Below are 26,008 nucleotides of genomic sequence, written 5' to 3' on the forward strand. Positions count from 1 at the left end.
AGAAACATAAATGGCCTGTTAGAGCAATGTCACGTTGCTTTTAGCACATCTTCTGCAAATTCCAGAACTCTTTTTAGAGAGAAGTGCAGTGTCTAATGGAGCTGGGCATAAAGAACTCCCAAGTGCTAATTGTACTTTAGGTTTCAGAGTAGCAGCCATGTTAGTCTGTATTCGCAAATAAAAAAGAAGAACTTGTGGCACCTTAGAGACTAACAAATTTATTTGAGCATAAGCTTTCGTGAGCTAAAGCTCACTTCATCGGATGCATTACAGTCACTGTATTTTCCACTGAATGCAACTGATGACGTGAGCTTTAGCTCACGAAAGCTTATGCTCAAATAAATTTGTTAGTCTCTAAGGTGCCACAAGTCCTCCTTTTCTTAATTCTGTTTTAGACATCGACTCAGTATCTGCTCATGAGAATGTCACTTAATTTTTCTTTATCTCAGTTTCCCCATCTATTAAAAAAAAAGGTAATATTTACCTGTGTATCTCCCAGGACTTTTGTGAAGATTAATTAATTATCAAATGTGTGTAAGGTGTTATGAATGCAAAAAAAAAGAGCAAAAGTTCTAAATATTATTACAATTCATGTTTCCAGATCAGTGGGGATTGGTTGGAGTCAGCTGTTAATAATCGCCATAACTCTCTGTTTGTTGAATACACTGAATTTATATTTCGTTCTGATACTCTTTTTTTGTTGACATGCAGTGCATTGTTTTGTATTCACTCTTTTCTCCTTCCACCTTTTAGGGTCTGTCTTGCCCAGTTAGACTGTAAACTCTTTGGGGCAGCAACATTTTCACCTTTTATATTTGTACAGTGCGTAGCTCAGTGGTGCTCCAGTCTCAGTTGGGTCCTGGGGCACTATTATAATATAAATAATATAATAATGATATTATTTCATAACTTATGTCATGTAAGGTTGATATGTGCACACTTACATAATTTAAGAAGAAAAGCAGTTTGAAGCTCCACAATCATGGCATATGCATAAAGTTCCTTCTGCAATTTGGTGTGTACCACTGGGGAGCTTCCCTAGGTATTACTGTACAATAAAGAAAGCTGGGGCTTCATGATGCAAAGCACCAAAACCAAATGCTCAAATTGTACATTTTCTTCACTGCTGTATTTTTAGAAATGTTGAAAATGAGGGTGCACCATCTAACATAGTCTTCTTGTATCTTTAATGTTTGTTGCTAGCACATATGTAGCATATCTTCCTATGCCTCACTGACCTTGGCAGCGTCGCAGAGGTCGCATTTCCACATGGATAAACTGTTCTTGAACAATTTCTCTAACTCACCAAACACAAACCATTTTTATTCCTTCCAAAATCAGGCATGCAGGTCGTCTTGTACTGCCCCCCGCCCCCCAAACAGACATAGTCATTATGGACAATGAAAAGAATATTCTGTCACCCATCTGTCAGTGTTTGAAGGATTAGACTAAGGCAAGATCTTGGGCATATGGGTCCTGTTGTCAGAGAAGGGGATGGTGCAGTGACTCAAAGGCAGGGAGTGAGGCCTTATGCACCTGATTTCAGCCAGCTGCATGTTGGGTTGGGCTGAGCTGCCTCACTTTGGGGGAATGATCAGGACTCAAGAGTTGAAGAAAAAAGTGTATGGTGGGTGGGGAGGGAGATTCTGTACCTGGAAGATGGGACTAGGAACAAGTGGGACTGAGAGGGTGTGGAATTGCGGTTGACCAAACCCACATTCAGCCTTAGCTCACTCCTGCAAATTTGACTTGCCCATTATAAATATCTACAGTATTCCTGGGCAGAGATGCAGAAATGGCTCAGCCTCTTCATTCACACAATGGAGTCTGGGTTATGTTTTAAGGATTCCCTTATAATACTCCATTGTCTCATAACTCCTACTTATGGCCCATTTCTCACAGTAGTATAATTTCATTGAAGGGAATGAGGTAATTCACATTGATTATACTTATCACTGTCCCATGTCTTCAGTAGTATTGATGGGCACCGGTAGCAAAAACATTCTAAGAGGGAGGTTCAGTGCTACATTCTGTGCTACATTCATGCATCTCTTGCCCCATGACTCCAATGAGCTACCATATTTGGGCCATTGGAGGCAGTTGTTAGTATTAGTGACAAAATTCTGCATGTGCTTTTTTACTTGTGCTGATGGCCGCTGTGATCACTAATGGATTGTGCTATGTCCATATTTGAAATTTGCATCCATTTCTACCTTTGGTGAAATCCCGTTGCGAGGACAATTCATGGCTACATATGATTGCCACAACTGGATGTTTTCCTCTGTTACAGGATTTTGCCAAAAATCTGTACTTCTAATACATCATGTCCAGGATCCTGCAGAACAGACAAAAGCAAGAAAGTATAAGTGTAATCACTGTGTTTTAGACATATTATATACAGTCCTGCTCCCAGTGAAGTCAGTGGCTAAATTTCCATTGACTTAAGTGATATCAGGCCCATAATTTGTGTTTGCTTCCAGTGCTTACCAGCTGGCATGTTTTCTAGTTGCAGGAAAAATATGTGAGTAACCTAATAAAACATGGAAATTGCTTAGCAAATTCAGTAAAATTTACTGTACAGGAAATATTGTTGTAGATGGAATATCCAAAGTAACTAAACATCCTAATTACTTGTCAAATTGAGGGCTTCACAGAGTATACACATCAAAAAACGTAAAAAAAAGAAAAAAATTACAAAAAATATTGTTCCAGTATCTCATGCTTAAATTGCATTGGCATTTTGGTTATGCTGCAGTTGCATTGCCCATTGCCCATAGGAGGGCCTCTGAAAATGTTACTTCTAGAAATATTACCGGGATAAGGAATAATTGTCTGACTGAGAATGGGATTATATACCCCAGGCCATTCCAGGGTCCAGCTGCCTCAATATGGAAGGATTATCATTCACCACTTTTCTCTTCAGAGGTGCTGTAGGAACTGTATTTTTTTCCTTCTTTAGTGCAGGTCCGGTCCCAGTAAACATGCAGCTAGAAAGAATGGCAGAAAAATGGTTTAATTTTGTATTGCTTTCCTGTTTTCTGCTGGTGGGAAGTGGGTCTGATCATTCTAAATGGCTGAACAGGAAGTTGCATGATTTTGCAAAATGGAAAAGAAATAAGGTGTAACCAGTGATTATCTTCATGTATCCATTTTGGCCACTAAGGCCCAAGTCTTGCAAAGCACTTAAGCACATACTTAACTTTAAACGTGTGAGTAATCTCATTGGCCTGTTAACATCAATGGAAAGACTCTCATTAACTTTAATTGGTTTCTGTATCAAACCCTAACCTCTTTGCTGGATTGGGCCCAAGTGATTGGATATTCAGACCAGGAGAAATATAAATACTCGCTAAATTGAGGGGTAGACATGCTTAATTTTAAGCATGTGCATAATCCCATTGTGAAAGCAACCTGAGGGAGAGCATAACTTTGATTTAAGAGCTGGTACCTGATCTGCATGTTAATCCCGGGAATATGCTTTCTATGGGGTTTTCTTCTGTAATAAATTGTAAGTAACTAAGGGGTTGTTTTTGTATGAAAACTCTTTGGATCAAATGCTGAAATTGTTCTGACTGGGATATGCAGGAGCTCAGCACTCTCAAGATCTCGGCCTTTGGCTTTCTTATTTTTGGACATCTCTGTGGGATAGAAATGAGGCTAACCAGGCCTCCTCCCCACCCTTTTGTTTAGCTGTATCTCATTCATCCAGCATCAGCTCATCTAATCAGTTACAGACTGATGCTGTGGAGACATTCCTGGAATGACTTCACAACATAGCTGATCATTTTGAATATGATACAAAGGGGCGAGTTGGTACCAGTGGTCAATAGGTATTTTGATTCTGCCCCAACTGTAATAATATATACTAATGACCAGTTTCAGTGTGACTTTTTTAAAATATTTTTTCATTACACTCATTGCTGACCTTTGATCCATGTGTCCTCTTTCCCAGGTCGTCCCATTCCACCTACATCCTCGTCTAGCCTTCTCCCATCTGCTCAGCTGCCCAGTTCCCATAATCCTCCACCAGTTAGCTGCCAGATGCCATTGCTAGACAGCAATACCTCCCATCAAATCATGGACACCAACCCTGATGAGGAATTCTCTCCCAATTCATATCTACTAAGAGCATGTTCAGGGCCACAACAGGCTTCCAGCAGCGGTAAGGAAATTTCAAGCATATGGAATGTGGTTATGACCTTTTTTGTGTCATGTTTGCAAGTATATGTCTGTATCATACAAAATGTTGACTCCTGAATATGAAAATGAAGAAAAAATAACAGTTTTGTAATTTATTGCATCTACAGTTTTTTGGGAAACACTATGTATCATATTTAGTTTTCCTTTATTACACTGTAGAGTATTTCTTTTATATTAAGAGTGATTTAAGGCATGTAAAAACTATTAGTGCATCGCTGTTGCTGAGAGAATGACTCACTCAACGAGGTGGTAGCCTTGAAGCAGTCTCTTGTAGAAGGGATATGTGTATAAGGTACTGTACACAATGGTAGTGGTTTGCATTTTTATAGATCAATGATATATGTAAAACAAATTCTGAGGCTGTGTACCAGAAAGTGTGTCCTGCACCGGTTATTGTGTTTATGCTCTTGTTTCAATATTATATCTAATCCTAGCTTGTCAGCTTACATATAACTAAACTCTTGATGTTTTCAGAAAACTAATTTATGTCTGGAAAACATTTTAGGCCGCACTTTTCAAAAGTGGGATCTGATTTTGTGTTGCCGCTGTTTGGTGCCTCAATATCTGGGTGCCCATCTTGGGTCAATAAGGGCCATTTTCAGAAATGCTGAGCCACCATGACTCCATCTGTAGTCAGTGGAATCTGTGAATGCTCAGTGCTTTCTGAAAATGAGGCTCAAGATGTCTCAGGCTAAGGACCCAAAATCACAGGCCCCTTTTGAAATTTTAGGTCACAAGTCTTCACTTATTTTTTGCGTTAGGTTATTTTGTCAAGGAAATGCATCCAGTTGATATGGGCCATATTCAGATACGTATGTGTGTAATTCCTGTAAACTTAAGTGGGAGTTATCAGAGGACAGAGTCTGACCATTAGTCTTTTGCATGGGAAAGGTTTCAAATATTCTTTATAAAACGCATTTGACCCTAATTCTCCTTAACGATGCTATTCTGAACTTCTGTTTTGGAAGGTTATTCACTTACTGTTTGTAGTTAATGTACATTTAAAACCGTTAGCTAATAAAAATGTTTTACTTAATAGCCTTGACATTTAATCCCAATGAACACACAGAAAAGTGATAGAAAAAGTAGAAGATGCAGTTACTGATCACTCACAGTTTCTCCCCAGGTCCTCTGTTCTATATAATGATGTAGGTCTGCGTGACACTATGGATCCTGTGTGGCATGGATCTTTTGGTATTTATGCACATGCCCAGTAAATTTTAATTATAAAGTTTGCTGACCAAGATATACTAGCGTTAAATCAGATTATAACACATTGGTGCACCCACCAGAGTCATCTGCTGGATGTAGTCATACATGGGAACCCCAGTGTTTGACTGGAGAATGGAGAAATGTGGCATTAAAAAGCATCTGCAGGTTTAATGACTATTTATATTTCATTTTAAATGAAAATGTATCATTGCAAGTCTTTTATATCTTAGAACCTTCGGGTGGTCTTGGCCATGTTTCATGTTGCTCTCAGGCTGTGGGCTGATACTATGTACCTTTATAGTATACTCAAAAATGTTTTGAATTGTTTTTTTAAAGGTTGGTATGGCTCAGCATTTTGGCTCTGTGCCCCACCATAACAATTTCAAGCATGTTCCATTTTCACCTTTAATAACATATCAGGTTTCTCAAAAGGGGAGCTTATTATGTTTCATTTCTAATTTTGAAGGTACCACAAACAGGCGATTACCTATTACCTCATTCTGACCACAGCTGCGTGCAGGATTCTTTAAACAGCACTTTGCTGTGGGGGCTCTTCAGAACTTGCCAGATGCCTTAAATAACTAAATAAGTATTCAAGGTATTTCCTTTAGTGTACAAGTGAATACTGAAGATACTAATATTTATCTTAAATAGGTAATGCTCAGATGTTCTTAAGCATCACCTTGTCTAAGTGACAGATTTCAGAGTAGCAGCCGTGTTAGTCTGTATTTGCAAAAAGAAAAGGAGTACTTGTGGCATCTTAGAGACTAACCAATTTATTAGAGCATAAGCTTTCGTGAGCTACAGCTCACTTCATCGGATGCATTGTCTAAGTGCTAAGTGTTACAATAACAAAGATGCTTTCTACCTGCAAGACTTTCAAAGTACTGTATGTCATAAAGAGAGATGATCCTGAGCTTTAAAATTCAGACCTGAATCATAATCTGATTTTTAATGTCTATGAAAATTAAGTTGTTTGGATCCAAGGTTTCAGTTCAGCACATTATAGAGAGGGGAGATAGATTAAAAATTTGATCTGGATCTGTGTTTGGATTTTAAACCCCTGGAAAATTCAGAGCATTTTGGATCTAGGGCCTAAATTCATGCCCATCTCTGGTTATTAATGCATGACAAAGATTTTATCTTTAAAAGCTGTGATGCAAACACTTAAATAAACATAGAAAAGACCATATAAAATTTGAAGAATTCTCATGTTGATCACGTTACTTAATAAGGGGCTCCAGTTTGGCTGATGGTATACTTACATTTGCCTCAACACTACGATTATAGGTTAACTCCTAAATGGGTTTAAGATGAGTCTTCCTGAATGTGAGTTGATAGTCATCCATATGTACTGACCTATGTCCTTCACGATAGCCTTTCTTGATATATTTGAAAAATGCATATGCTTAAAAAAAATTACCTAATCTAATCTTCCATCAAATGAGCAATCCATTGTTGATATTATGAAAGCCTTTAATCTATAATAAATCTTTATTAGAAGTCATCAGAGCTTCTAGTTTGAGAGAAATGTGATTATAGCACTCTTAAAATGACATTACATCATTGGGGTGATTGGTTTATCATTTGGAGAAGCGACATCAATCATAACTAGCATAACCACACAGTAAATGAATTCAACCTTTCTACTGTGGAACAATGACACTATAATTGCTCAAAATCAGGCTTAAAATGAAATCAGAAAATGCACTTTCTTCAAATATGATAACTTAATGGAATATATTATTAAAAATCATGTTTGAGGAAATTCTATGTAATTAAAAATATGTGAAAATGTATTCCTTTTTTCTCTCATTAGAACCTGATTTCAGTTGCAGAACCATTTTATATGCAACCGAGATTATGCTTTGTTTAATTGAAGGCCCATCATTTATGTTTTTCTACTTTTGTTTCTTAATATACTATGCAGCAGAATTATATATTAAGGAGGACAAGAGGCTGTTGAAATATGATGCACCTGTTGGTAATATTTTTGAAAAACTCACAAATATTATAGAGGAAAATGAGAACAAAAATGTGTAGCATTTTATACATGTAAAGATACCAGAGGGCAGAATATTTCCATAAGAGTTCAGTTTTGTCACTAAACTATCTAGAATGGTTTCTTACAGTTAACATGAAAAACAGGCTCATTTTCTTTTGTTGTATAGACACAGGATCTGCTTTTTTTGTGATTATCTTTAGAAATGACCCTTATCTAATGAAAATATTATTTTGACTTGTGTAGTCAAAAATGGACAGTTGTGGTTATCTGTCCATAGGCTGTATATTTCATAGGTAAACAGGATAGATTTTAAGTTACTGACACTCATTTTTTTCATGTCAAATTAAGATTTACTGCTATTTGAACATCAACCCCGGAAACAAGAGAAGTTTGTGTTTTCTGTTTTCAATACAACTAACATACCCTTGGATACAATTTATTTTTTTCTGAAATGAGTACCCTCTTGCATGATAAATTTTGTTTCAATGGATAGTTAATTAGAGCCTTATTTAAGATCCAGGACTATACTTTCATTTTGAAGCCTCTGAATCCTATACATATATGAAAGCAAATGCAAAGTTAATTTCTTTTTGTCTGCATAAAGTATTTTGAATTTGAGAATAGGGGAAACTAGAAATTTTACCAAGCCCTGAGACTGAATTCTGTTCTTCATTTGCTCTGAGCTGTTTTCCAGTGGGTTACAGGAATCTAAATGAAAGCAGAATTTGGCCAAATTTTTCCATATTTATGTATCTTTTGACACGGATGAAGTAATATAATGCATTTGGCCCAATATAAGAGTATACATTCACAAAGCATTCTGGACATAGCCTAGAAGAAAGAACTTTGATTTTTCACAGGTGCCATTGTGTCTGGGGGGACAACAGTAGGGGGAATGATTATGAAATGTGCAGTTGTTATTGAGTATGTTAACATAAATTATTTAACTCACTGGTTTTGACCTTACTCTCAAAGGATCTTGATTCTGTGTTAAACTCAAAATAAATAGTAAAAAAAAAATCTTATTAACATGACCCAAGTTTGATATGATCACACATGTGGAATGTGAAACATATACTATAATGCTGTGTGAATGCCTAGTTAAAAGGATCTACCTTCCTCAGCAAGGTACCAAGAGGTACTACAAAATACAACAGGACTTCATATTTAGATATTTGGGTTCAAATCCTCATGAACTACCTTTTACTGCAGTCTGTTCCAGTGGATAAAAAGCATTGCTCTGAAGGAATCTGGGATTTTTTATTATTACATCACCCCTGAAGGTCTTACTCCAGATTCTGTTCTAGGAGTGTTCAAAGCAGTCTACTTTCTGACCTTCTACAGTTCAGAGTTACGTAAACAGATGCCTCTAGTATCCAGTAGTATAATTTAAAACCCTATGGGAGAAGTCATCTTAAAAAAAAAAAAAAAAAAAAAAGAATCCCACAGAAAAATAATGAAGTCTCCCGCAGAGAGTGAAGTATCACCCCCTCCACTGAATGGAAAAGTAGTTTCTGTGTCTACCGGCTTACATAGTAGAAAATAAAGTAGCAACAAGAAAAATCCTGAATCTTTAGCTTACTTTTTTTCCACAAAGGATTGACTTAATGTTATTTAAAAGACTAACTAAAAGGGTTTGGGTAACTCGGTAGGTAGCACCTTTATCTTTTTGCCAGAAGGACATCAGTTTAAACTGTAGATAAGAAATTTAGGCATGCATATACATTCCAGCATGATTTCAGTGGCTGCTGGATTGCTAGAGGAACTATTCTTCTGTATTAAACTGGACTCAATACTGATGGTATTAAAGATCCCCTGGCTTTTTAAAATAGAATGCACTGGTCAATTTTTAAAAGAAAAAAATATATAATCTCCTTGGAAACAAACCATGGTGCTTGAAAGTTATGGGCCCAATCCACCATAAAATTCTTACTGTCAACTATCTGCACCACTCATGGAAAAGATGTAGATCTTGGAGCTGTGAAAGGCAAACATTCAGAATTTGGCACTAAGGCTGACCTTCCACAAAACCTATTTATTAATTTAGCTCTATAATGGCATCTTTCAGTACCACAGCCAGATGGTGTCTATACCTGCTTTCTCCCCATGACTGTCTAATCTCATAGACTCCTCATTGGTGACTAACCAAACTAGTGAAATATAGTTCCACTCTAATTCAAAATAACTTTCTTGTGAGGCCTATGGAGAAACACACACGGCCTCAAGACTCATCCTCAGACCATGTCAAGAAAAGTTTACCCTTCCTGAGAACCCTCCTCCTGATCACTGTCATGTAGGATTGCCAGGTGTCCAGTTTTTGACTGGAATGCCCAGTAGAAAAGGGACCCTGGTGGCTCTGGTCAGCATTGCTGACCGGGCCATTAAAAGTCTGGTCGGTGGCACAGTGGGGCGAAGGCAGGCTCCCTGCAGCTCCGGGAAGCAGTGGCATGTCCCCGCTCTGGCTCTTAGATGTAGGGGAAATCGGGGGGTCTGCACGCTGCCCACGCCCCAACCCCCTGCCCCAGTCCTGATCCCCCTCCTGCCCTCCAAACCCCTTGATCCCAGCCCAGAGCACCCTCCTACACCCCAAACCCCTTATCCCCAGACTCACTCCCCCTCCGCCCCAACCCCCTGCCCCAGCTCTGATCCCTCTCTCACCCTCCAAACCCCTCGGTCCCAGCCCAGAGCATCCTCCTACACCCCAAACCTCCCATCCCCAGCCCCACCCCAGAACCAGTACCCCTAGCCAGAGCCCTCACTACCTCATTGGAAAATGAAGAAGGGGCTCAGCAGGTACTTGTTGAAGGTGGAAGGGTAAGGAAGAAGAGAAGAGAGGCTAGTCCTATAGGAAAAGCAGAAGAGTCAAGGGAGACTACACCAAATATGAGCCCCAGGAGGATACAGGATGGGTTGAAGAGGATTATAAGGGAAAACAGGAATGGAAAGAACTTGCAGCCAGAGGGAACAGGGGAGAGACTGGAGAATAGCACTGTCACCAGGAAAAGGCAGGTCTATGTGATCGGGGACTCTTTATTGAGAAGAATAGACAGGCCTGTAACTAGAGCTGATCCAGAGAATAGAAGGGTGTGCTGTCTTCCGGGTGCTAAGATACGGGATGTAGACCTGAGGTTGAAAAGGATCCTAACGGGAGCGGGAAAGAATCCCCTAATTATCCTTCATGTGGGAACAAATGATACGGCTAGATTCTCGTTGGAAAGTATTAAGGGAGACTATGCTAGGCTGGGGAAGACGCTTAAGGAAATTGAGGCTCAGGTGATCTTTAGCGGGATCCTTCCTGTTCCTAGAGAAGGGCAACAAAGGTGTGACAAGATTGACTGTCAACAGATGGCTTAGGCAGTGGTGCTATAAGGAGGGCTTTGGGATGTATGGCCACTGGGAGGCATTCACGGACAGAGGACAGTTCTCTCGGGATGGACTTCATCTGAGTAGGGAAGGAAATAGACTTCTAGGATCAAGGCTGCCACAACTGATAAAAGAAAAGGAGTACCGGTGGCACCTTAGAGACTAACAAATTTATTAGAGCATAAGCTTTCGTGAGCTACAGCTCACTTCATCGGATGCACTGATAAAGAGAGCTTTAAACTAGGAATTAGGGGGAGATGGTTGGGAGATGTCCAGGAAATCTCCACGCCAGATTTTAGCATTGAGAGGGAAGAAGACGAAGTAAGAAAGGATACAGCCGTGGGTAGGAGAATGTATATAAGGAGCAAGGGCGGTGTGGATACTAGTCTAATAGGTTATACTGGCTGTAGAATGACTGTGCCTAATAGGGTACAAAATGTGAGCGAGGCCAAACAGCAAAAATTAAGATGTTTATACACCAATGCGAGGAGCCTAGGTAACAAAATGGAGGAACTAGACCTACTGGTGCAGGAAGTGAAACCAGATATTATAGGGATAACGGAAACATGGTGGAATAATAGTCATGACTGGACTACAGGTATTGAAGGGTATGTGCTCTTTAGGAAAGACAGAAACAAAGATAAAGGTGCTGGAGTAACATTGTATATCAATGATGAGGTAGAATGTAAAGAAATAAGAAGCGATGCAATGGATAAGACAGAGTCCGTGTGGGCAAAAATTACATTGGGGAAGAAAACTAGTAAAGCCTCTCCTACGATAGTGCTTGGGGTGTGCTATAGACCTCCGGGATCTAATTTGGATATGGATAGAGCCCTTTTTAATGTCTTTAATAAAGTAAATACTAATAGAAACTGCGTGATCATGGGAGACTTTAACTTCCCAGATATAGACTGGAGGACCAGTGCTAGTAATAATAATAGGGCTCAGATTTTCCTAGATGTGATAGCTGATGGATTCCTTCATCAAGTAGTTGCTGAACCGACTAGAGGGGATGCCATTTTAGATTTAATTTTGGTGAGTAGCGAGGACCTCATAGAAGAAATGGTTGTAGGGGACAATCTTGGCTCAAGTGATCATGAGCTAATTCAGTTCAAACTAAATGGAAGGATTAACAAAAATAAATCTGCAACTAGAGTTTTTGATTTCAAAAGGGCTGACTTTCAAAAATTAAGGAAATTAGTTAGGGAAGTGGATTGGACTGAAGAACTTATGGATCTAAAGGTAGAGGAAGCCTGGGATTACTTTAAATCAAAGCTGCAGAAGCTATCGGAAGCCTGTATCCCAAGAAAGGGGAAAAAATTCATAGGCAGGAGTTGTAGACCAAGCTGGATGAGCAAGCATCTTAGAGAGGTGATTAAGAAGAAGCAGAAAGCATACAGGGAGTGGAAGATGGGAGGGATCAGCAAGGAAAGCTACCTAATTGAGGTCAGAACATGTAGGGATAAAGGGAGACAGGCTAAAAGTCGAGTCGAGTTGGACCTTGCAAAGGGAATTAAAACCAATAGTAAAAGGTTCTATAGCCATATAAATAAGAAGAAAACTAAGAAAGAAGAAGTGGGGCCGCTTAACACTGAGGATGGAGTGAAGGTTAAAGATAATCTAGGCATGGCCCAATATCTAAACAAATACTTTGCCTCAGTCTTTAATAAGTCTAAAGAGGATCTTAGGGATAATGGTAGCATGACAAATGGGAATGAAGATATGGAGGTAGATATTACCATATCTGAGGTAGAAGCGAAACTGAAACAGCTTAATGGGACTAAATCGGGGGGCCCAGATAATCTTCACCTAAGAATATTAAAGGAATTGGCACTTGAAATTGCAAGCCCATTAGCAAGAATTTTTAATGAATCTGTAAACTCAGGAGTAGTACCGAATGATTGGAGAATTGCTAATATAGTTCCTATTTTTAAGAAAGGGAAAAAAAGTGATCCGGGTAACTACAGGCCAGTTAGTTTGACATCTGTAGTATGCAAGGTCCTGGAAAAAATTCTGAAGGAGAAATTAGTTTTACAAAAGGTAGATCGTGCCAAACCAACCTAATCTCCTTTTTTGAAAAAGTAATAGATTTTTTAGATAAAGGAAATGCAGTGGATCTAATTTACCTAGATTTCAGTAAGGCATTTGATACCGTGCCACATGGGGAGTTATTAGTTAAATTGGAGACGATGGGGATCAATATGAACATCAAAAGGTGGATAAGGAATTGGTTAAAGGGGAGACTGCAACGGGTCCTACTGAAAGGCGAACTGTCAGGTTGGAGGGAGATTACCAGTGGAGTTCCTCAGGGATCGGTTTTGGGACCAATCTTATTTAATCTTTTTATTACTGACCTTGGCACAAAAAGTGGCAGTGTGCTAATAAAGTTTGCAGATGATACAAAGCTGGGAGGTATTGCTAATTCAGAGAAGGATCGGGATATTATACAGGAGGATCTGGATGACCTTGTAATAGTAATAGGATGAAATTTAATAGTGAGAAGTGTAAGGTTATGCATTTAGGGATTAATAACAAGAATTTTAGTTATAAGTTGGGGACGCATCAATTAGAAGTAACGGAAGAGGAGAAGGACCTTGGAGTATTGGTTGATCATAGGATGACTATGTGATATGGCTGTGAAAAAAGCTAATGCGGTTTTGGGATGCATCAGGAGAGGCATTTCCAGTAGGGATAAGGAGGTTTTAGTACCATTATACAAGGCACTAGTGAGACCTCACCTGGAATACTGTGTGCAGTTCTGGTCTCCCATGTTTAAAAAGGATGAATTCAAACTGGAGCAGGTACAGAGAAGGGCTACTAGGATGATCCGAGGAATGGAAAACTTGTCTTATGAAAGGAGACTTAAGGAGCTTGGCTTGTTTAGCCTAACTAAAAGAAGGTTGAGGGGAGATATGATTGCTCTCTCTAAATATATCAGAGGGATAAATACAGGAGAGGGAGGGGAATTATTTCAGCTCAGCACCAGTGTGGACACAAGAACAAATGGATATAAACTGGCCACCAGGAAGTTTAGACTTGAAATCAGACGAAGGTTTTTAACCATCAGAGGAGTGAAGTTTTGGAATAGCCTTCCAAGGGAAGCAGTGGGGGCAAAAGATCTATCTGGTATTAAGATTCTACTTGATAAGTTTATGGAGGAGATGGTATGATGGGATAATGGGATTTTGGTAAGTAATTGATCTTTAAATATTCAGGGTAAATAGGCCTAATCCCCTGAGATGGGATATTAGATGGATGGGATCTGAGTTACCCAGGAAAGAATTTTCTGTAGTATCTGGCTGGTGAATCTTGCCCATATGCTCAGTGTTTAGCTGATTGCCATATTTGGGGTCGGGAAGGAATTTTCCTCCATGGCAGATTGGAGAAGCCCTGGAGGTTTTTCGCCTTCCTCTGTAGCATGGGGCATGGTTGACTTGAGGGAAGCTTCTCTGCTCCTTGAAGTCTTTAAACCATGATTTAAGGACTTCAATAGCTCAGACATAGGTGAGGTTTTTCATAGGAGTGGGTGGGTGAGATTCTGTGGCCTGCGCTGTGCAGGAGGTCAGACTAGATGATCAGAATGGTCCCTTCTGACCTTAGTATCTATGAATCTACCACCCGCGCATCCCAACCCCCTGTCTCAGCTTGGAGCCCCCTCCCACACCCTGGACTCTTCATTTCTGGCCCCACCCCGGATCCTGCACTCTCAGCCAGAGCCCTCACCCCCTCCAGCACACCAACCCCCTGAGCCAGCCTGGTGAAAATGAGCGAGTGAGGGTGGGGAGAGTGAGCGATGCGGGGGGGAATGGAGTGAGTAGGGTTGGGGCCTTGGAGCAGGGGGTGGGGCAGGGCCTGGGAGAAGGGGAGGGGCAGGGGGCAGGGCAAGGGTGTTCGGTTTTGTGCAAGTAGAAAGTTGGCAACCCTACTGTCGTGTTGCCTCTCCTCTCCACTGTTACTTTCCTTTTTCATTTTAATTTGGTCCATCCTGAGCTCCCTTCCTGGCCACTGGAGTGGAGAAGTCAGTCACGGAAGGATAGTTGTGGCTCTGAACCACTTCATGCTTGTGCATCTAATTTCCAGGTGCCTGGATTAAGATGTCAATGACCTTTATTCCTAGAATCTGAGTAGCATGGAAGGCTTCATTTTAGGTATCACCAATACAGTGCCTCAGATAAGTCAGTGACTAGCTTAGGCAGGTAAGGCTCCATGCAGGCAGAGACACATTCTTTTTAAAAAAAAAAAAAATCCTATATGTTGTTTCCAATCTATGCATTTCATGCACAGTCCCATATGATGTATAGTAAAAATACCTTGAGAAACAGCATTGAATGCTCTTGATTTCAAATTGAAATACCACAAGCAAGCATTTTCTCTCAGTATTTTACAGCAATGGGAATTGAAGACTGAACATTTCAATTTCTATATTCAAATTAAAAAATGCTCATTTCCTGTTAATTTGGGGTCCCAAAACTACAGGTTGTTTTTGTTTTGTTTCACTTCCCACTGGTGCCTGCTGTGTGCTGCCCCAGAAATAATAAAGAGCTAAACTGACTTGAAGAATTGTGCAGTGAATGATCTATATGGAGAAAGTGAACCCAAAAAGAATTTTCTTCTCAGGAAATAGTTGGCAATATGTAGGGGAGGGTATCCAACTTTCATGTTTTCTTTCTTTAGGGTAGATGAGATGGGGTAGAAACTTAAACTTACTACATTTTGTCAGCTATATGTGTTTAGAAAACTGTAGCTGCTACCAAGGAGGACTCAGGATATAATGACTTTCTTTGGATATTGTTTTGAGCTGGATTTATATATTCATCAGGTATATCCTCAAAAAGGAATTTTCTGTACTTTAGTTGTAATTCATTACTTTTTCATCTCTTTAAATTTGGGGGCACTATCTAACTCCCCTGCGTCATCTCTTGAGCACCGACAAGGTTTTTTCCCATTTTAAAATGGTGTTAGATTGGCATTAGAACTGGAGAAGCTGCACAGGGCATGTTTCTGCATTGACATTTAAAAGTTGTTTTCCCCCTTTAGAATTGGCTCCTTTATGCTGCAACTACTACTGATACTATTGCTGCTGCTAAACTGTGTAAAATCAGTTGATGATGCCAGCAGCTCTGTGAATTCCAGCCATTAGACTTGAATTCAGACGTTCGGTATTGCTGAAACAATAGTTATTAATTTGTGAACTCATAATCATAACATCTAAACAAATGGTTGAACAAGTCATAAGTAGAAGGTGTTAAGGTAACAAAACCAGCTATTTTACATTAAGAAAGAACCTAAAATTGACAATAGGTCCTGATGACGTTATTTTGATCAAATTGTGCTCTTGAGAGTTATAGTGACTTTCAAAGGTTTCTTGTTTGTGTTTTTAAATCTTTTTGTTTGGTTTTTTTCATACTTGTAAAACATTATGAATTGGCACCTTTGGAGAACTGCAGCCTCTCTTTAGCAATAGAGGAAGTTCAGCAAAGACTGTGGCAGTGCCAGCTTTCCAAGCTTCACCCCTTCCATTATGCCTCACCCCTGCTGTCTGATGCCACTTCTAATAAGTGAGAAAATAGTTCAGTCTCCATGGTCATTTGATCCTTGTCAGTTTTATGCTGAGAGACCACCAGTTTATTTTACTTATTTGAGACTTCAGTTAAGTACCAGACAAGTGAGACAGTCCAGCAGTTGCATTATGCAACTCTGTCAGGATATGAGTACTGTTAAGAAATGGTTAATCAATTGTTATGCATAGTTATAGAGTTAAATAGGTTAATAGGCTTCTTATAACCATCTATAATACCTTATTCTTTTGTGCCTATAAACATCTGCATCACATAGTACTCATGTCTGTAATATGAATATAAACTCTATTAAACATTTGTTAATCCTCAAAAACTTTTTATGTATGTACCCTTACATAAAGTGTGATCATTGCAGATATATTATTTCTGGTGTTTGCACTGAGGCACATAGAGTAGGACATTTGTACACTTATGGTCCTGAAATGGGTAGGAAAGGATTATAAATAAAATTAACGTTTTCTGCTAGTGTTCTGTTTTACTAGAAAACAATTATTTCCAATAAGATATCTTGGAATTGAACCAATGCTATCAGTGAATGCTCAACCATGGGAACCCAACAATAAAATAAAGAGATGATCAATTAGTTTTCTGTTACTCTTTGGAGCCAGTCTTTACATTAAGATGGCAGGTTCTTTCTCTCTTGTTTTTAATATCTCAGCAAAAATATCACAGTTCCTTTTACAATTAGACAATTCATACTCCTCCTCCCACCCAATTGTAACAGAGAAAGCTGAGGATGTGAATGTTCGTATAAGTTGTGAATTATTGGCTTCAGCAAATACCTACTTTTCAAATATATCAACATGAAAGTGGAGGGAAAAATACTATTTCTTTGTGCAGCTCCCCAAATATTTCCACAATGCATTCTATGGCATTCCACACTGAACTGAAATTGCATTTCAGTCTGTTCCATTTGATTGGATTCCGTGTTTTCTTCACATCTATCGTAATGGTATACTTATTCACAGTTCCCAAGCTTATTTTTGTTTCGGTGGCCTTTCTATCTACCTAGGACGCCTTGTCATTCACTTCCCTCCCTTTCCCCGTCCATGCTAAGGATATTATTTTACATGTTGCTCTCTCTCTCTGCTGCAGTAGCTGTCTTTCTGTTTGTTGTATTTATATGAGATACCATGTTGCTATAACAGCACAGAGATCTTTACTAGCTGAGCTCTTTTCACATTTTTTAACCAGTTCTTCTTATGCTCAGGTCAAGTCTAGCCATTTGGTAAATCAATAAATACACAGAACCAAAAAGGGACAATACCTACTTAAAATATTATGACTTGTGATGGTGGTGGTTGTAACCTGTATTTACGTTTCTTCTACCCCAAAACTGATTAGGATTGAAAACTTGAAGGATCAAGTGACAAAATAATTCATAAGTGAACAAGAAAGTTGTATTATTTAGAGCAGGCTTTGAACTTGATGCCTCTATTTATCTTGCCTAAATTGCCAGAACAGATTCTGCCTCCTGAGGTGTGTGATCTCTCCTCTAGATATATTGCAGTAAAATCTACTTGCTGTGAACTCTTACACAGTGAAACTTTGTTTGTAATATACAGAGGGAAAGTTCCCAATTGTTTCAGCAACTGTTGGGTGCCAAGATTTGGGCTGCTTTTTGGCAGACAAACCTGCTGCCTCAGAGGGCTCTCTTGGGGTATGTCTACTCTGCACACTTCTTCTGCTGGCATGTAGAGTACGTACAAAGCACAAACGCCTAGCATGGATATAAATAACAGTGCAGATGGTGAGGCGCTGCTTAGGCAAGTAAAGACACACCTGAAACCAAGGGTATGTACCCTAATGGCTCTCTTCATGCCCAAGCAGTGCCCTCCCTCTAAACTGTTTGTTTTTAGCAGTGTAGCGTCCAATTGCCAGAGTCTTTGCTTGCTGCAGGGAAAGGCTCTGGCAGCTCCTCCCTGCTAGGAGGGGAGGCAGTGGGGAAAGGCTCTAGCTGTTCCCTACTGCCAGAACCTTTCCCTGCTGATAGCCCCTTCACTCCCACTACCCCACCCGGATCAGAGCCTTTGACGTATGTGGCTGTACACTGCAGTTTGGGCTCAACCTGCTTTTTGCTGTGGTGGGTAGATGCACATACCATACACACTGCCACCAGTGAGTGGTATGCAGTGTAGACGTAGCCTTGGTCATAGAGAACCCATGTCAGGAACAGGTTGGGGTGTTTGCTGATTCTGAGCCAGCACCATGTGGTCTGGAGTACAAGCTGCTTCACAGCGCTCCCAGTCATCTGTAGAGATGATAATCTTAGCCCCTGAAGAATTAAGATTTCTCAGCCTTTATCAGTGATTTGACATGGGCATATATTTCTGTTTAATTTGAAACCTCCAGGGAGTGCATTTGATCTGGAGAGGAGTAGTGGTTTTGCTGTTAAGTCATTGGCCCAGAGCTCAAAAGATCAGCATTCAATTCCTGGCTCTAGCTCAATCTTCCTGTGTGTGACCTATCTTGGTCATTTATTCTCTGTCTGCCTCAGTTCCCATATGTAAATCAGATATAATTAAACTTCCCTCCTATTGTACTGTATTGTGAAGTGCAAAGATACTATGGTGTTAGAGCCATATATGTACCAGATTCCCATTCCCCTGTTCCTTTTCACAAAACCACATCTCAGTCATGGACACATTTCTTATTGCAGAAATGATATCAAACTGGAATTCCCAGCTGTCATTTCACATGACTCCCCGGGACAGTGGAAGGTTTGGGTTGAGATAATGTAGTACATTGAAATAATTAACTTATCAATTAATTCATGGTTTTGGGTACTATATAAGTAGAGCTGGGTGAAAATTTTTGGGCAATCGTAAATTAGCATTTTTCAGGTCACTGAAACTATTCATGAATTGAGGTTGAATTTTGCAAAAAGTTTCAGCCAAATAAAAAATGCTTTCACAAAAGTCAATGGTTCATTTTGGCCATTTCAAAATAAAATGTTTTGACTTTTCATTTTGTAAAAGTGCTTTATTTTGAAATTTAACTTTTTTTAAACAAAAAGGGGGGACCATAACACCTGAAAATGACCCCCCTCTGCCTTTCCCCAATGGCCCCTTTCTCCCCAAAAAAAGTTTGTTTGGTTGGTTGGGTTTTTTTTACATTTTGGTGAGAAAAAACAAAAATAAAATCAGTTTTGGTTTGAACCAAAACATTTTTTCCTGATTTTTTTCCAGTTCAGGTCCCGATTATTCATCAGCTCTGTATATAAGTGCTAAATATTGTTTACTGTTATCACTATTAATTTATTATTACTGAGGTCCGTGGGAGTTTTTGTGTGCATTAACCACAGGGTCAGGCCCTTAGTTAGTATACATTATTGATGTGATCAACAAATGCAGGATTATCTGCCTAGCAAAACACCATTAATGCTTTTGCGTGGTTATTCTTTATCTCCACAGAACAAAAATACTGAGAAAAGGGATTTCTCTTGCAGAACCAAATTGCTTATTTTGGATTGGAAGATGCACATCTGAAATAGGTCCTTATGAAATGTAATCAATATAAAAAGTACCAAATGGCATAACACAGTTTAATTTGATTATAGAACATATCAGAAATTCAGGCTCCGTGCAAATATATACAAAAGCTGCATTTTAAGTCGGCAGAGGAAGTTGGATGCCCAATGGTCAGGCCACCCTAAATTTATTAATATTATGTATTTATTGCATTTAGATTTTAAGTATGTTCTATCCACTTCCCGGGATATGTACACAATTAATACAAATGTACAAAAAATTAATTTAACTGTTTAGTAGATTTGAGCCAAATGACTTAATGGTGAAAGGCTCTATATTATATTAGAAATCTTGAGTCATCAGAGGTTCACAAACATATAAGATTTATTCCCTATCTACAGTTCCAACCACACGCCATTTTTCTTTTCTTTTCTTTTCTTTTCTTTTCTTTTCTTTTCTTTTCTTTTCTTTTCTTTATTGTTGACAGAGCTGGGAAGGTTTAACTCTCTTCATTCTTGAATTCCTCTGAGATCGTGCCAAAGAAATAAATGCATTGGAGAATCTCGTTCCACATTCTTGCTTTTTGGAAACAATTTCCATCAGTTCCCCATTGTCACAAAGCAACCGGTAGCACTTTACACTCCTCTTCCATTTTCTATTTTGGGATTACTAATTGAGGAGACCTAGACCCCCAACTGTGTAGCCAATGCTGCTGGGTAACATGGAAGTTAAACTACTCTGTCATGTTTAGTTAAGATGACGGAAACATTCATTTTTAGCACTTGTACATATTTTTTCAGTGAATTTAGTGCTCATGATGCTGGACTAACAGCTCTGGAGACTGAAGTGTTCTTTTTTAATCTATAGAACAGGTTTAGGATGGGCAGATTCAAACTTCCCAACTTACCTTACCCCAGTGCACTTTAACTCTGATCTGGAGGGACTGTGTTTTAGGATTAAGAATGTCCCTGGGTCCAGATTCGTTTCTTGGACAATTCTTTGGACTGTCTGGCTTCTATTCAGCAAAAATTTAAGTACATGCTTAAATCCATCCTTGTTAAGCAAATCACTTGAGCACATGGTTAAATTTAATCACATTCTTAAGTCCCACTGAAGCCAAAGTTATGATCCCATTGAAGCTGCAGGGACCTAAAAACATGACTGAAGTTGAGCATGTGCACAAGAGCTGGGCTGAATTCGTGACTTTAAGACTGCTCTGTGAAAATGGGTTTCAGATGTTTTTGGATATGGGCATGAGATTTGGACTGACACCACCAACTCATTTAAAGTAGCCCATCAAAGAGTCATGACTTTGAGTCTCCGCAGACTTGGACAACTCGGTGTTTTGTCAAGTGTTTCTTTTCATTTTATCAACATAAACAGTGATTGGGAATGTGGATTTTTATGGGAGAAATATCTGATGTTAATTATTTTTGCATCTATAGTCTGGGGTTCTTAATATTTAGACACTCTTTAGTTAATCCTCCTGTTAGGTTTTTCTGCTTAAGGATCAAACCAATTCCTGATTGACATTGGAGAGTACAGCATAGCACATATGTTTTCTTTTAATAAATGTTTGTAGACATGCGACCATTAACTTTCATCTGACAAAGAAATTATGCGGTTGTATTGTTTCTGTTTTCCATAGCGTCCTCCACTGGCTGCTTTAGGAGAGCATATCTAAATAGCTATCTCCGACATGTAGATTTTGGAGGGTGTGTGGAAGGATTGCTATATAGAAACTAACTCACCTCAGACCTCACAGCACTTTGTTTAAGCATAATGCATATTGAAGATCAGAACAAAAAATATGAGGCTTTTCTTTTTGTAGTTTTATCAACTCCATGCCCCAGTGCCATTAATCCTCCATTTGAACAATTCTTAGTTCAATTTAGCTAACCTCTTAATAAAAATTATGACTTTTCAGACCAATTTTAGCCTGAGATATAAAAGATGTAAATGACTTTGTGGTTCTCAGACACAGGTATTTGCATACTTAAAACAAAATAAGGTTCCCATAGATCCCTTGCTTTTGTAATACTTGTATCTCCAGCAGACATTTTATGTTCAATAAATTCAAAAGACCTTCTACTGTAAGTGAGATGATCTCATGAGGAAAAACATACATTTTGCCATAAGCTTGTGTGTTTCAACTTCAGAGCTATGACACTCAGGTTAATAAGAGCCACAGAATTCTTTTTAGTAGATTGATAAAGTGGTTCCCCCATTTCAGGAAGACAGTACACACACACACAATACTGTGCGTATTATAACACACACAAACTTAATCAAAAGTAGTGCTTAAGACTATGATAGAAATGGATGGAACAGAATAAAAGATCTCCAAAACGACGGCTGTCCTCTTCGCTAATATTCAGCCCTGATGTGTGAGGGTACATGCAACTCCTTTGAAGCCAAGACTAAATTTGCCCCTTTCTCTCCTTTCAGTAACTCTTTTGTGGTAGGGTATTGCATTTAATTCGGTACACTACAAAAGATATCAAGATATGTTGATCAAGGGCCCGTGTGATGTACATGCAAAATTATAAACGCTGAATATTATATTTGTGGCTGGATCGGCACACATCCTGAACATTGCCGGGGTGGAGGGTATTGTTAATGGTGATGGTTTTGTGCAGATGTAAATCCAAGTCCTAAAATTACTTCAGCACACACACACATGGATTTGTGCCCTGTTTGGGTATAAAATAAAATAGATGAGTTATTGTCTTTCTGAGTTAGTTATTTGTCACTTGAGTGCACAAGACTGGTGAATATGCTGAAGTTATTCCAAAAAAACAAATTTATAAGTACATACAATCCTAATGTAACAAAGTACATTTTGTTCTGTATGTGATTAATCTTCTTTCATTATGTGGGCCAGCTGTTGAGAATGTGAATATAATCTCATTGCTCCCAGTTTTTTTTATGCCAATGTGCCCAGAATTTTAGGCTATTAAGCTTCGAAGATTTAATTTACATTTCTTAGTAATGTTTATTTGTTTCAGCTGGGGATGAGAGAATGCAAGAAATCTCTTGGCTCTAATTAGTACATTTTTGTAATTGGAAAACCGGGGTTTGGAGGCTGAATCAAAATTATGTTCCTTATTGGAGCTGGGTGAAATTTTTTGGCTGAAACTTTCTTTGGTGAAAAATGCAGATTTCGGCAACACTGACACATTTCATGAATTTGTGTTGGCTCTGCTGAATTCTTCATGTTGGGTGGAAAAAACAAAAAAATCCAAAATTCCAAACAAGTCAAAACATTTAATTTGTAAGTTTATGAAATGTTTCAATTTTTTGGTTTGAAATGATTTTTTGGTTTGAAATATCCTTCAAACATATTAACAAAAAAAAATGAAAATAAAAAATCTTTAAATCAAAATGTAACATTTTAATTTTATGTAGAAGGAAATGTTTTATTTATTTTTTAAAACTTTTAAATTCTCTGAACATTTTTAAAAAATATATTTTTGGTTTGATACCAAACAGTTTCTTTTTATTTGCCAGTGAACCAAAAAGCCCATTGTTCATGATAATGAAGACAGAGAGCGTGATCTTCTACTTTCAGAATTAATGGAAAATTTTACTGCTGACCTCAGTAGGAGTAGGACTAAGACTGGAGTTTGGTAAAGATTAGCAGTTAAAATTCCATTGCTGTGGAGCTAATGGTTGCAGAACCTCTTGCATGCAGTTAATGTAATTTTATATACATGAATGTTTAATCCCTATCTCTGTGCAAAAGAGTAGGGTGGAGGAAGTCCAAAAGGTAGAAGAAGTTTGTAATGGGGTGTGTTGGCCCTATTAATGGGAGGCTCTACAGCCAGCAATGCACCTTAGCATTTCCGGCAGAAGTAACAGTATCATGGGGAACACGGTCATGTGGGAGATAGTGTTCTTGGAAGTTCAGCTGGGAGTTTGGGAATAAAGCTTAGACTGCTGTTTGTTTTCAGGGCCTGAGGCCAGAGTCCTAAGGTGCACAGGCTGGAATTTCCCCTCTGTGAGTTGTACTTCCCCGGGCAGCTGAGACTGGGAAGGGGGCAAAATATTTAAAGACTCCCCCACTTTCCTCAGGGGTTCTTTACATATTAAATGAAGAAGAGATTCGCAGAAAGCTGCAAGGGCTAAGAACCCTCTTCTAAATGAAGGGGATGAGAAGATGAAAAAAGACTTTTGGATTAGTTTGATTGACAGACTGGTTTTGACTCTGGAGAATGGAGTGTGCTGCAGACCCCTCTGAGATGGGTGTGTGCTAACTCCAGAAGGTAGAGGCAGGGAAAATATTCAGGTTGGACATTGAAGCAGAGCCTCTGGGAAAGAGTAGCGCTGTCCCCAGAATTACTGGAAGAAAAAGGCCTAGCTGAGTAGCCTTTTGTTTGTCTTTTGAAGAGAGTTCCATGGACATCACCTTCACTTTCCTTGTCACAATCAACCCATTAGCAATATAATGCCCCAGAAGTAGGGCCCTACCAATTTCACAGCCATGAAAAACATGTTACAGACCATGAAATCTTGTTACATGTTACAGACCATGAAATGAAGTTCTTCCCTGTGAAATCTGATCTCCCATGCTGCTGGGAGTTCTTAGCCTGAGGTCCACATCGGGATTCCAAAACCGAATGGAGGGCCGGGTAGGGAAGGCTGTGCCTCCCCAAACCCTAACCCTATCCGCCCCCTCCCATTTCCCACCCCCTGATTTCCCCCTTCAGAATCCTTGACCCAATCCCACCACCACTCCTTGTCCCCTGACCACCCTCTCCCAGTACCCCCCTGCCCCTAACCACCCCCTGGAACCCCACCCCATCCATCCCTCCCTGACTGCCCCGCCCCCTGACAGGGCCCCCTCTAAAGCCCCTTTCAGAATGTGGCCCTGAGAACATGGGTGGAGGACTCAGGAGGAGCTGGGGCACCTGTGCAGCTGGAGAGAAGGGGCAGTTTCTCCTTCAAAGCGTTGCTTTTCTCTGGCCAGCTGCTCAGCTGCCGGGTGCTCCTCCTGAGTCCTCCGCCTGCCTGCTCCCCTGTGGCTGTAGGTGAGCCTCCCTTCCTGCTCTCCCCTGCCCCACGGTGCAACCCCCTCCCGCGCTGGTGGCATGGTGAATTGATCCCTGAGGCTGCATCTGGGGCTCGGGGTGCCCGGGCTCCGGGTTCTTCCCCCAGGGATTCTGCCTGGGTTCAGGGTCACGCAGTCAGGGCTTCTGCCCTGGGGCTTCTTCTGGGGCTGGGGCACCAAATTGGCCTGCCTTAATCTGTCACTGGCCTGGACTAGCAGCTAGGAGCCCCTGGTTAGGCCACTCCAAGCAGCATGGCGGAGATCCTACCCACTTCCACCTCTGGGAACCTCCTCTAACTGCAGAAAGCTCAGAGGCTGCTGCCTAGGCAGCACAGAAGTCAGGGTGGCAATCTTGCTCCCCCATAACAACTTTGCCAACCCTCCCATGATCCCATTTTTGATCAGAATCCCCATGGTTACAACACTGTGAAATTTCAGATGTAAACATCTGAAATCGTGAAACTGACCACTTTAAAAACCCTCTGGCTGTGAAATTGATCAGAATGGACCGTGAATTTGGTAGGGCCCTACCTAAAAGGATTCCCTTTATATTTTGGACCAAGATTTCAGAACAGCTGAAGTAGAGAGAGCCCCCGCAAAGAAGCCATGCTAAATTTTATCAAACTCTCAGTGTGAACAGTTCTGGAAACTTAAATCTGATTCAGTCTTTGTAGTTTGGAACCATCTCTGGTTTATGCAGTCTCTCCCCCTACCCAACCTCCGCACCTAGAAGGGATATATTTGAAATAGCTGGCTGGACTTAACACTTTGCCTCAGCATACCATAGGTGCCAATTCTTTGTGTGCTCCGGGGCTGGAGCACCCATGGGGGAAAAATTGTGGGTACTGAGTACCCATTGGCAGCCCCCATCAGCTCCCCCATCCCTGCCCCACACCACCAGCACCTCCTGCCCACCGGCAGGCCCTGTGGATCAGCGCCTCCCCCTCCCACCCGCCGTGATCAGCTGTTTCGCTGCGTGCAGGAGGCTGGAAGGGATAGGGGAGGAGAAAGAATGTAGTGCGCTCAGGGGAGGGGGTGGAACAGGGTGGGAAGAGGTGGGGACGGGAAGGGGCGGGGCGGGGCCTTGGGGGAAGAGGTCGAGTGGGGGCAGAGCCAAGGATTGAGCAGC

The 26,008-nt window shown here is 40.1% G+C and overlaps 1 protein-coding gene across 8 annotated transcripts in view; it reads left to right on the forward strand.

Moving 5' to 3' along the window:
- Window positions 1-26,008, forward strand: part of TENM2 (teneurin transmembrane protein 2) — a 963,219-nt gene that overhangs the window by 609,488 nt on the left and 327,723 nt on the right. For all 8 annotated transcript variants that reach the window (XM_038413789.2, XM_043490999.1, XM_043491001.1 and 5 more), the window contains one exon: window positions 3,953-4,162. In XM_038413789.2, the coding sequence (XP_038269717.1) occupies window positions 3,953-4,162 (210 nt within the window). The remainder of the gene's footprint in view (window positions 1-3,952; window positions 4,163-26,008) is intronic.

The sequence above is a fragment of the Dermochelys coriacea genome, chromosome 8 (assembly GCF_009764565.3).
Source record: "Dermochelys coriacea isolate rDerCor1 chromosome 8, rDerCor1.pri.v4, whole genome shotgun sequence".
Taxonomy (NCBI): Eukaryota; Metazoa; Chordata; order Testudines; family Dermochelyidae; genus Dermochelys; species Dermochelys coriacea.